General features: G+C 22.5%; 3 protein-coding genes across 7 annotated transcripts in view; 2 read left to right on the top strand and 1 right to left on the bottom strand.

The window, feature by feature from the left end:
- The window catches only part of LOC102672119 (WD repeat-containing protein 20), a 5744-nt gene extending 1289 nt beyond the window's left edge, over positions 1-4455 (top strand). For 2 of the 4 annotated variants that reach the window (XM_031511898.1, XM_031511900.1), the window contains exons 3-4: positions 17-199; positions 877-3440. In XM_031511898.1, the coding sequence (XP_031367758.1) occupies positions 17-199; positions 877-2364 (1671 nt within the window). In that variant the 3' untranslated portion in view covers positions 2365-3440. Of the gene's footprint in view, positions 1-16; positions 200-876; positions 3441-3783; positions 3940-4197 lie in introns of those variants that run through there. The other 2 variants (XR_004150894.1, XM_031511899.1) reach the window with 2 other exon arrangements.
- Positions 4456-7844: 3389 nt separating this feature from the next.
- LOC102672402 (aprataxin and PNK-like factor) lies at positions 7845-10102 on the top strand. Of its 2 annotated transcripts, none has more exons than XM_006618573.2 (5): positions 7845-8107; positions 8349-8423; positions 8517-8696; positions 8759-9249; positions 9469-10102. In XM_006618573.2, the coding sequence occupies exons 1-5, from the start codon at positions 8009-8011 to the stop codon at positions 9830-9832; spliced, it is 1209 nt and encodes a 402-aa protein (XP_006618636.1). In that variant the 5' UTR covers positions 7845-8008; the 3' UTR covers positions 9833-10102. The 2 variants fall into 2 exon arrangements, with proteins under 2 accessions (XP_006618636.1, XP_006618635.1); XM_006618572.2 differs by having other exon boundaries at positions 7848-8107; positions 8511-8696.
- Positions 10012-11381, bottom strand: LOC102672624 (translin-associated protein X). The gene is made up of 2 exons (XM_006618574.2): positions 11210-11381; positions 10012-10945 (listed from the first exon to the last, which is right to left on the bottom strand). The coding sequence occupies exons 1-2, from the start codon at positions 11223-11225 to the stop codon at positions 10122-10124; spliced, it is 840 nt and encodes a 279-aa protein (XP_006618637.1). The 5' UTR covers positions 11226-11381; the 3' UTR covers positions 10012-10121.
- Between the last annotated feature and the right edge of the window lie 955 nt (positions 11382-12336).

The raw sequence follows: 12336 nt of genomic DNA, 5'->3' as shown, positions 1-12336 counted from the left end.
TATAAAAATGTTTCAGGCTGTGGACTTAAATAAACCAGTGGATAAAAAATTATATAAAGGAACTAATCCAACTTGCCATAATTTTAATCAAACAACAGCAACTGCAGACAGTGCACCATTATTAGTTGGTTTCTCTACAGGACAAATTCAATTGATAGATCCAATAAAAAAAGAACTTAGCAAATTATATAATGAAGATGTAGGTAACTTATGATATGTTAAAAGTAACAAATTATATCAAAATGATATATATTTTACTCTAAAATTTTTGATTATGTAAGGAGATTATATATTCCTAATATAATCCTTAGATTAAAAATATATAAAATATATTTATATAATATATAAAATAAATTATAAATTATAAAATATATATTTTAAAAACATATTTATTAAATATAAATTAATAAGTTATATAATTTTATATATTGCTATTATTGTAAACATTATCATAAAAAGATATTTTCAGATGTTACTAGCTACAATTTTATTAAATTTCTATGATATGAATTTGTTACTTTTTTAAATATGATATATAAAAATGTTAGTATAAAAGTTTAACTTTTACTTCATAATATATGTATTTCATAGTTAATATTTTAATTAATATTTTAAATTATTCTATGTAATGTTTAATTTTACTAAATTTTACTTATATTTCATATGATTTGATTAAATAATGTTAATTCAAATAAATAAAATAAATAATTAAATAATGTAATTAATTTATAATTATTTTAAGCTATATTGATTAATGATAGTTAAAATATAATATAATGCAATAACTTGTTTTCTAGAATTTAATTATTTTTTAAAATTAAATTTATTATTTCTTTAATATTTCTTCTTAATAAATTGTCCTTTTTAATGTTTCAGAGATTAATAGACAAAAGCAAAGTAACATGTATAAAATGGGTTCCTGGATCAAATAATCTGTTCTTGGTATCACATAGTTCTGGACAACTATATTTATATAATGAAGAACTTTTATGTGGTACAACAGCTCCTCATTATCAATCTTTTAAATCAGGAGATGGTTATGCCATATATACTTGTAAAACAAAATCCACAAGAAATCCTTTGTATAGATGGGTAATAGGTGCAGAAGGATGTTGTATAAATGAATTTGCCTTTAGCCCATGTGGTTCAAACTTAGCAGTTGTTTCCCAAGATGGATTCCTACGAGTATTTCAATATAATACAATGGAGTTAGTGGGTTCAGCTAGAAGTTATTTTGGTGGATTTTTGTGTGTATGTTGGTCTCCAGATGGAAGATATGTTGTTGTGGGTGGTGAAGATGATCTTGTGACAATTTGGAGTTTTCATGAAAAAAGAGTGGTAGCTCGGGGTCAAGGCCATCATAGTTGGGTAAGCGTAGTAGCTTTTGATCCTTATACTACATCTTATGGAGATCATGATCCAGACTTCAGTGGTTCAGATGATGAAACATTACCACATAATAATCATAATCACTATCATGAGAAGTCTAATCGTTTATCTACAACTTCACAAGGAATTCATTCAAACAGAAACTCTTGTGGTTCAGAATTAAGAGTGTCAGGTGGTACATGCTACAGGTTAGGTAGTGTGTCACAAGATACTCAGTTGTGTTTGTGGGATATTACAGAAGATGTGTTGAGACAACCAATGTGTGCAAAGCAAAGGCCATCTGCAGCAGGTTCTAGCATTCTTCCTACATCTGCAACAATCAACAGTGGGAATGGTTCAACGACAAATCACCACTTGAACAATTCTAAACATAATAATTTGAATAATGTTAATTGCAAAGAAAACGCGAGTGGTAATAATGAAAGTAGTAATAATAGCATGAGTACAAATACAGCAGTGTCAACTGTAAATTCTTTGACACAAAGGTTAGCAGGGCTTGGCTTTGGTGAGCGTAAAGGTGATAATCATAAAAGGAACTTTAGCCTCACTATGAGAGGTAGTGGTGCATCTAATAGCACAATAATGCAAAACAGTGGTAGTGATAAAACTACCACTAACTCAAATACAAATAGTAATTTGAACAGTGTCAGTGGAAATTTAGTAGGTCCAAATAAGAAGGTTAGTTCTGTGATGGACGATCCTATGAGGTTGATAGGAACTGCCTGGTGCCCTAGGTTTGATGAGTGCCCAGTGCTAGAACCACTGGTGTGCAAGAAGTTGGCACATGAAAGATTGACTGAATTAGTGTTTAGGGAAGATTGCTTTGTAACAGCGTGTCAAGATGGATATGTCTACACATGGGCAAGGCCTGGTCACATGGTAGGTCCTCTCACCATCAGCAGCACTCTGCACAGGCCACATCATCATAGCAATCCTTACACCAACATTAATTCCTTGCGACCTAACGATCTATGATGTAACCCATCTTCAATTGTTATTACAATTTTGTGAAGTAGGATTTTTTTAGTAAAGAATTCTAATTTGTATATAAATAGAAATAAAATTTAAAATCATTATCATTATTCAATGAATGAAATAGGCAATACAATAATGTTTTGGACAATTCTTATTGTCTTTGTTAAATTATATTAGGAAATGAAAAATGTTCTTTTAGATACATAACTATTAAATGTGAAAAATATAAGAGGGTGATTTTGTTATTTTTCATCTTTATTAACAAATGTAATGAATATTGTTCGTGCGGCATCATGTCATAATATAAACGGTAATTTTTTAAATTTTAATTTGAGAATAAATGTATATTCTTTCTTATATTTACAAAAAAAACCTTAGTTTACATTTTATCCAAAGCAATATACATTATATTAAAAGGTGCCATTGGAATACAGATTGATATATAATACATTAAAGATTTAGCAATATCTTTTAGTCCATATTATATACCAATTACAGAAATGTACGGACGGATGATACTATGAATGGAAAAATTTAATATTATGATCTATATTTCTCTATTATATAAATTATGAAATATTTCATATTTAACTTTTATGTATTTTATAATTTAAATTTTTTGAAAAAAGAAATGAATTTGTAAGATTTTTTCAAAATTTAATTATGTAAAATTTTAGTATTTTTTTGATATATAAGAAAATAAACATAATTAAAATATAAGACATTCATAGTATAAATCTCCATTCATATTTGTGCCTAATGATCATCTGGTCAAAATATATTCAATATAAATATTAAACGAGTACATTAGTATGATTATAAATAGAATATATTTATATTTGGTTTGCATCATTGAGAGTAATATTGTTTGCGCTCCATAAGATTTTGTAACAGGGCAGGCCCCTTAAATCCTTTTTTTCTTTCCTGTAAAGTGTTAGCTTAGCTTAGTAAATGATAGAAAGTCAATGAGTTATTTAGTGAAACTATTGTCCTGGATTATAATGATGTGACATTTAATCCTTTGTTGAAAACAATGAATTGCCTTGTTGTACAATAAAGCAAAACTTTGAATGAAATATTGCTGCTTGCTTCCTGCTTGAATTTTATATAAAATGCAATGCAAGCTCCAGAAAAAAAATTGAATTGTCATATGTATATACATATACATACATATATTTACATAAATTTTAAAATTTATTAAAATTTCAGTTAATATTATCAGGTATGATTATATAATTATTTTTGTAAAAAAATGTTATTTTAAAATATTATATGTTAATTTAAAATATCCGATTCAGTTTCCTGGCGTTTTGCATAAAGCATTTCTATCATTACCCTATGTTCCTTTATGTTATAGTGGTTTAACTAGTTAAAATTTTTGTGATAATTTTCATATAGTATGCATTGCTTCTTTTATAGTGACAGTCTTATAATTTTATCAGAAGATGCTTGTGCTTGTTTCTTAAGCCGGTGGGACATTAATTTTTTACTTTTATTGGAAAGATTAATGTTCTGTACCATGCTTTGGCTGATGCAAGAGAATCATGGATGAATCTTCCCAGAATTTATCGCATGGTACGTATACATATGTGTATATAATAATTTAATGTTTTCTTGACTTGTTCATTGCTTCATTGAACAAAATAATAGAATATGTTTTTTTATATGCTCGTTCTAGTATTGATTATATTTTTATATTGCTATTATTGCACAATTCTTTAATGCACTTATAGAAATTATATTTATGTTTTAAATGCTTTCAATTATTTATAGAATTTTTTTAAAGATAAAATTACTTTTGGTAGTGAATTTTTATGCATTTTTTAATTACAGCCTGGAATAGGACAGGTTGGAAATGCTCTTCACGTTGTCAGTCCTGCAGAAAGTGGAGGTACTATAGTATAGCCAGAACCAGATATTAATACATTTTCAAAGCACGAAGAAGAATACATCCCATTAATGCGTGCATTACAATCTTCAAAAATGCAGTTTCAACCATATACCCATTATCGACATCTATATTACGTATGGCCAAGTGAAAATTATTCCAGTATTGTTTAAAAAAATAGATAATTCCAAAGCATCTAAAAATTGATTGCTTAAATTTTTTTTTTTTAATACCAATTGCCTTTCCTTTCCGATTTTTTTTTAACACAATAAAGATGTTCAAATTTCATAATATTATACAAATTTTATAAGAGAATTCAGCGAAAGTAATAAGTAAATTGTGTGTACATGTATATATGTATACATATGTATGTTGCTCTTATACACTGTACTAAATCATTCCAATAAGATCCTCTTAGAAAAATAAATTTGAATTGAATGGTGTTAATACTAAATGCTTATGTGTGTGTGTGTATATATATATATATATATACATATTATTAAAAATTTTTATATTATCAACATTTAATTTGATTATTTAAAAACATGATTTGAAATAGTTTGCTTCTTATGGAAGATAAATTAACAAGCAGTGCAATTATTGTAATCAGTCAGAAAAATATGTAAATATAAAATATTTTAAGTATTATTTTAATTTGCATATTTGTTATTAAAAATTATTGCTTTTATTTCGAATTATATTATATTCGAAAAAAAATGAATTAGATAATATATAATACAAAGAGAATTTATATTATATCATTTTTTAAAATTTAATTACAACAAATATTATTTTTTTACATTGTTAATTTTAAAAAATATTTACTGAAAATATGCTATAATATTTCTTCCTTAATGTTTCTATTTCACTTCTTGTTAACGCAATTTAGAAATATAGCCGAATTATTGCTAACTAAATTGTTTTAATAAAATTATAAATTAAATAAAAGAATTTTTTATTTGTTTTAAAATATGAATTTGTTCCCGAGAAACTTGTTCGCTTTATTGGAAATTTATAGTGCATCATTGATGTACAATTAGTTAAAAACATAATGTAAAAGACGACTTTATATCTGAGAGCTACGAAGCATTAATAATAAATAATTAATTAAAAACTATAGAATAACTTGTATATTATGCTATAATAATATGCTATAATAATATTATTTTAGATTTCTATTTCATTATCCCTCCATATGAAAAGTTTTTATAAAAAGTTTATTGTAAGATAAGTATTTCTGAATTTAGTTTATAAAATTCTATGCATTTCTATCTATTGCAAAATAATAATAAATCATTTTTACAACGAATAAATAGATATTTTTATATAGTTCTCAGATAAAAGTCTATCTACAATAAATAAATATAAACTTATTAACTAGTTAATAAATAATACTTTTAATAATAGACAGTATTTCATATTGCCTATTCTACATGGCGCTATTATTTATTACTTTATAAAAATAAATAATTAAAGAAATTATTTAATATATTATATATATTAAAATCAGAATGTAAAAACGATTTGTATTGTTGTAATTTTTAAACAGTTTGAAAATGATAATACATTTTTTGATTCCTTATATGGGCATTTTTTAAAAAATATTCATTATTTAACGATAAAATATAATATAAACTAGAATCGTATAATAACTATAGAATTTTAAAACTTGTTTATTTATTATTATAAAGCTGATCAATACCTATATGATTTTGTAAGCTAGTGTTTCTTAGACAATAATATCAATCATAGTATACATTCATATAAGTATTTAATGAGAATATATGATAAATTTAATTTATCATATGATATAATATTTATCATATAATAAAATAGTTTCAATCATTGAGAAACACTGGTCTTATTGTTATTATTATTATTAATATATATATAATACTTTTTTAATTCTTTCATAAAAGGATTAAAAATATTTTAAAGAATATTTTTATGTACATATATTCGTATTTTACATTGTATTGATTATAATTAATAGATAATTGAATTATAATATATATATAGATATATGCATATTGTGTATATGGTAATGAATTCTGTTTTTATATAGATAAAAATAATTAACAAATAGAAATAATTTTGTTTTGAAAGATATGTTTTAATATTTATATAAAAGAAAATAATAACTTTCTTAACTTTAAATTACTTTAAATTAATAAATCTCAAAATTTTACAATAACATACATTATAACATAACATACAATTTTACAATAATACAGCATTATAGTTTTAATTAACAATATTTGAAATAAAAATCGTCGACAAGTTTTAATTGCGTTAATTAGAATCTGAAAGTTTTATTCGATATTTACTTTTTAAAGAAAAAAATAAATATAATATCGCTTTTTTTCATTTGAACTCCCTGTGATACGTGCGTATGTTGATATAATTATTTAATTGTGAATAACGAAAGTAAGAATTATGCTAATGTCATCATATAAAATATATAAATCATATAAAATAAATAATTAATTTTAAAGTTATATTTGTTAATTGAAAATTTCTTATATCAATATGCATTATTAAGCCAAAAACAATTGGAAATTTGGTCTAGTAAATGCCAAATGATATTTGATTTATTCAATTCGAAATCTACAGAGTGTTTATCATAATTGTCGTCAAGATTGCTAATCTTATGAAAAAATATTTGATTCAAAAACGTAACATCAACTATAATTTTATAAAATCAAAAATACATATGGTGCTACTTAAAAAAATCAAGATTATCTTGATTTTTTATTGAATAAACATTTTTTTAGAACTTTATTATTGCAATTTTTTGCAAATTGATTTATTTTTGTTCGAAATATTTTCTCATAAGATTAATACAAAAAATACGGCTAATACGGCCTAAAAAACCATAATGACATTAAAATAAACATTTTGTATAATGTTCCTATATTATAAGTAAAATAAGAAGTTTATAATAAATAACATGTATATTTCATTTTTGATTAGTATTGATCAAAAATAGAATTGAATTTATTGATTAATTAATCAGTCTAATTGTAATATAATAATTTCGTTTAATAATATATATATATATTTTAGTAAACAAATATATATATATATATTTTAGTTTTTTCTATTGTAACATAAAATTTTCATTTGTTGAAATACTAATTAATATTATTCAATGTTTTTCGTTGCATAAAGCGAACAAGATTTCTTTATATCTGCAAAAAATTTGCAATTGCAATTTTATATTATTATTAATACAATAAATAATACAACGGTGCGAAGAAATATTTTATTAAATTGATTAATTAATTTGGCTGATTACATTTCTACAGATGCACATAAAAATAATCAATTTCTTATTTGTTGACTTTTTTTATGAAATATTTTCACACATAAATTTACAATATTTCTAATTTTTTTCGCATTTTACTTGATTTATTTATAAAAATGTATATTCTTTGTAATTATAAATGAAAAAAATTTAATTGTTATTATTCTTGTGTATTTTTCTTTTCTCAGTTACCCAAAATTATATAATTATTTTTGAAAAAATAATATATATACTTAAATTACAAATAATTAAATTTTTTCATAATGTTATATGCTTAGCTAACTATGATGATGTTCGATTTGTTTTTTGTCTTTAATTTTTTTTTAACATACGTGTAACGTACCTTTAATATTGCAACAAAATTGTATTTTGTAACTGATTTTCCACTATGAAAAATATTTTATATGATATATTTGGATAATTTTCTAAACATTTAATAAATCAGAGAAATGAAAAAGTTACAAATACTTCGTGTAGATAATGACTTAGTGCAAAAAGTGGATTTACAAATAGGTAACAACATTATTAGTCGAAAAGTAGTAACTGCAGTAAGTATTTAATTATATCTAAAAAATATATATATATAAAAGATTATTAATGTTGAATTTTCTTAACCATCAAATATTTTTAAAATATAACGACATGTTTATATATTTTGACGCATGCGTTTGAAAAGTGTGCTTCATCATGTGAAAGTTTTTTTCTGTTTATTTATTATGCTTAAATTAAAAATGTTGCATTTCAAAAATTGTGAAATTTTATATATAGTTTGTATAACTTAAATTTCAGTGTGATAATGATCAAGTTATAAAACATGCTGCAATAATAAATGTAATGTCTAATAATGAAATGACAATAACACCGGTAAGAAAAATTTTTATTTTTATTATACAATAATAACTTCATATAGAATATTATTTAGTGACATTCTATAGGAATATTATTTTCTAGTATCAGGTTTCACCATGTTACATGAAATCTACTGAATCGTCGCGATGGCAACTTCTTAAACTAGGTGTTACAGTTCCGATAAAACCTGGAGATGTGTGTACTTTAGTACCGGAGAAATGTTGGTTTAAAATTATATTAGTATCTGATAAAATGGAAAATAATGAAGACTATACATTAAAACGAAAAGTACGAAATCAGTATTAAATGATTACTATAATTTATTTTCCAATATTTTTTAATAATTATAGGCTAATGAAGATATAGATTCAGACATTGTACATGATAAAAGGCTTTGTTCTGAATCAGGAGAAGGTGACAATTTACAGTATAATGTATTGAACAAAATGTTAAATAAGAATAATGATATAACTAAAGTAAAAGTTGAAGAAAATATTATTAATGAAAATAATGTATCATATGATGAAAATGAAAATAAAACACAAAACTCAAATTCTACATTAAAATATGAATGTCAAAACATAGATCATTCATCTACAACAGAAGATGTTTCCAAAATTCAAAATGCAAATAAATCAAATGATAAACCTGCAAACGAAAAAAATTTAAGTTTTAAGAATTCACATTTGGCTTCCATAAGTGTAAATAATGAAAAAGTTACTACAAAAAATATACAATCTCCTGTTTCAAAAGGAGAACATGAATCCAAGATATCTACTAATGTAACAGTTTGTAATGTTTTTAGAAGAAACAAGTGCAAATATGGAAAGGAATGTTACAGGTAATTTTACACAAAGTTTTTTGTTTATTTTCTTATTTGATATACTAATATAACCAAAAAAATCTTTGTACATATTTCTAAATTGCATATTTTATAACAACTAGCACTATCTCCTGTTGCCAAATTATTAATGCATTGATGCATTATTATATATATATATTTTATTAATTTTATATATATTTTTAATTTAAAATATTTGATAAAAAAATTTGTTGATAGGAAAAATTCACAACATAGAGATAAATTTAGTCATCCTGATGATCCTGATTATGATATTCCTGATAATAGAAAAAAGTGTCCTTATGGTACTCAATGTTATCGTAAGAATCCTCAGCATAAAATACAATTCAAACATACTGGCAAAGATATTGCAAATAAACATAATAAACGAAACTATAAACAAACTCAGAAACAATCTTTGGATATTTTAAGTGGTATAGAAGATTCATCTGCAGAAGAATCTGCTGAAGAATCTGTTGATGAATCTGAATATGAACCTAGTGATATTGAAAGTTCAGATGATGATGAAATGTACTCTGACAAAAATGAAAGTGAACAAGAAAATATATATATGTCCAGTTGATTAAGAGATAGATATTTTTTTATTATAATATGTTTGGATATTTTTAAATTTATCTATGTAATTTTACATAAAGTATGTTGTACATGTGAAACATTATATAACACATATTTTACATAACTACATAAATATATGTGGTAGTGTAAGAAAGATGAAAGAATATAGAAATATTTTATTTTTACAATATTATAATTGATAAGTAAGTATAATCATATAAGAATTAGTTTATTTTTTTATGACTGAAATGTACAAAAACAATGATAAATAAATACTTCAAAAATAGTTACAAAATTTAATAAACCTGATATCCTTCATCACTTTCTATATATTCTTCAGTAGCTACATCTACAAGTATGTGTTTTGGTATTTCTGAACCTCTTATTTTAATTGTATAACAAACATTCTCCATTTTATGAAGGCTTTGTTTAAGAGTACAAAGTTTTCTGTTTATTTCCTTATTTGATATACTAATACAACCAAGAAAACCTTTGTACATATTTCTAACAAAATTGCATGTTTCATAACAACTAGCACTATCTCCTGTTGCTAAATTATTAATGCATTGACGCATTAGCTCTCCAGTCAAATCAGAAATACCTAAGATATATTCAAATGGAGTAATTAAAATCTGTATAGATTTAGATTTTTCAGAACTTGTATAAGTAAGTGCTTTTCCTAATTCTAACCAATTTTTCATGTTACCACTACTTAAGTACTGATAAAATGTAACAGCTTCTATATATTCTTCTAAACCATTACGATAAGCTTTTAAATAAAGATATGGATCTTGATTTTCTAATTCTCGTGAAATAGCTTTGAAATGATTTTGTGCAACATTTTGTAGTCTTAAATCAGCTTCACATAATACACTTTCTTGTTTGCTTTTTTTATCTATGGTGTGCAAAAGAAAAATAATTCTTTTACTTTCTATAGTAATATCTCTTCCAGTTTTTACAATTCTCTCAAAACGATCATGTTTATCATCTAATTCAGTTGCATATGCTCGAAATTGTTGTAAAACAAAACTGTTTTCATTTGTACTTTCCACAATTTCTTTTTTCTTGTCACCACAGTTAATTTTCTTATTAAAATGATATCCACGATTTTTTTCGCCACCTTTTATCCAATCATAAAATAAGAAAGTCAAATTTTTAATAATTATAATATTTTTTTTAAATAAATATAGTTGTTTATTATCGATTTATATATATATGTTTATTTTAATAAGTCAATAAGCGTTGTATATAAAAGTATATAAATTATATTAAATTATATTAAAAACAGAAAAGATTTGTGAGAAACTTGTAATAAAGAAAAATGATATAAAATATATTTAAAAAATATTTAAGTCATATTTAAAATATTTTGTAATTAATATACCTTTGACTTGTGACATAGTGATTATTTTCTACTATTAAGACGTTAATAAATTGTAATATATAACATTTGTCAACAACTGACTTATATATAACATAAATGAGATAGAAAACAATTCTAATAATAGATTTTCTTAGTCCAGAGCCCTCTTACTATGTTAAAGTCATTCTCAATATTACCGATTCAACATAAAATACAATATTTGTGATAATTAATTTTGATATTAAACTTTAATATAAAATCATAAATAAAATAAATAAAATAAATGATAAAAAATCCCATATTGTAAAGATTTAGTTAAAATATTGATAAAAAATAATAAATGAGAAGTATTCATAAGAATAGAATTCAAAAAGAAATTTTACAAATGTATTGAAAATTTTACAAATGTTTATATTAAAATAATATAAATTTTATACTATAATTTTAATAGTATAAATTTATTTTAACAAAAAAAAATTTGTAAATGATTATAAAATTAATGATAAAATTAATGATAAATAGAATTTAAACTTATGATAAAATTTCAAAAAATTTAAAAATTATTATATTTTATATTATATTATATTTTATATTATTTATATTATATTTTAATAATTTGAAATAATAGAAATTTTGTCTTAATTTAAAGACATTTTATATTTATTAATTTAAAACAAATTAAAAATGTTATTTCATATCATAATTATTTTTAATTGATTATTACTAATGATTCAAAATTATATTTGAAAAATTATTTTTAATTTTTATTAATTTTCATTAAAGAAATCATATATTTTTCTCTGAATTTTGTAATGATTATCACGATTTTTTACATAAAATAAATGAAGATATATATTTTATTTTATTTTAAATAAAATAAAATAAATAACAAAGAGAGATAGATCATTTCTTAAAGCTTTTCTTTCTAAATCTTCATAATTACGTTAATAAATATATAAATAAAATCGAAAATTTTATTAATTTTAATATGTAAAATGAATTGTAATTATTGATTCTTATAATATTAATTCTAATAATTGAAATTAAATGTTGTTATAATTAATGTAGTAATTGTTCTATTTCTATAAAAATTTTATTTATTCATTATATTTATTTATTTATTTATTGTATTATTAATATTATTTATA

The sequence above is a fragment of the Apis dorsata genome, unplaced genomic scaffold (assembly GCF_000469605.1).
Source record: "Apis dorsata unplaced genomic scaffold, Apis dorsata 1.3 scaffold_360, whole genome shotgun sequence".
Lineage (NCBI taxonomy): Eukaryota > Metazoa > Arthropoda > Insecta > Hymenoptera > Apidae > Apis > Apis dorsata.
The sequence above is the reverse complement of the archived record's forward strand: the minus strand, read 5'-3'. Positions and strand labels throughout refer to the sequence as shown.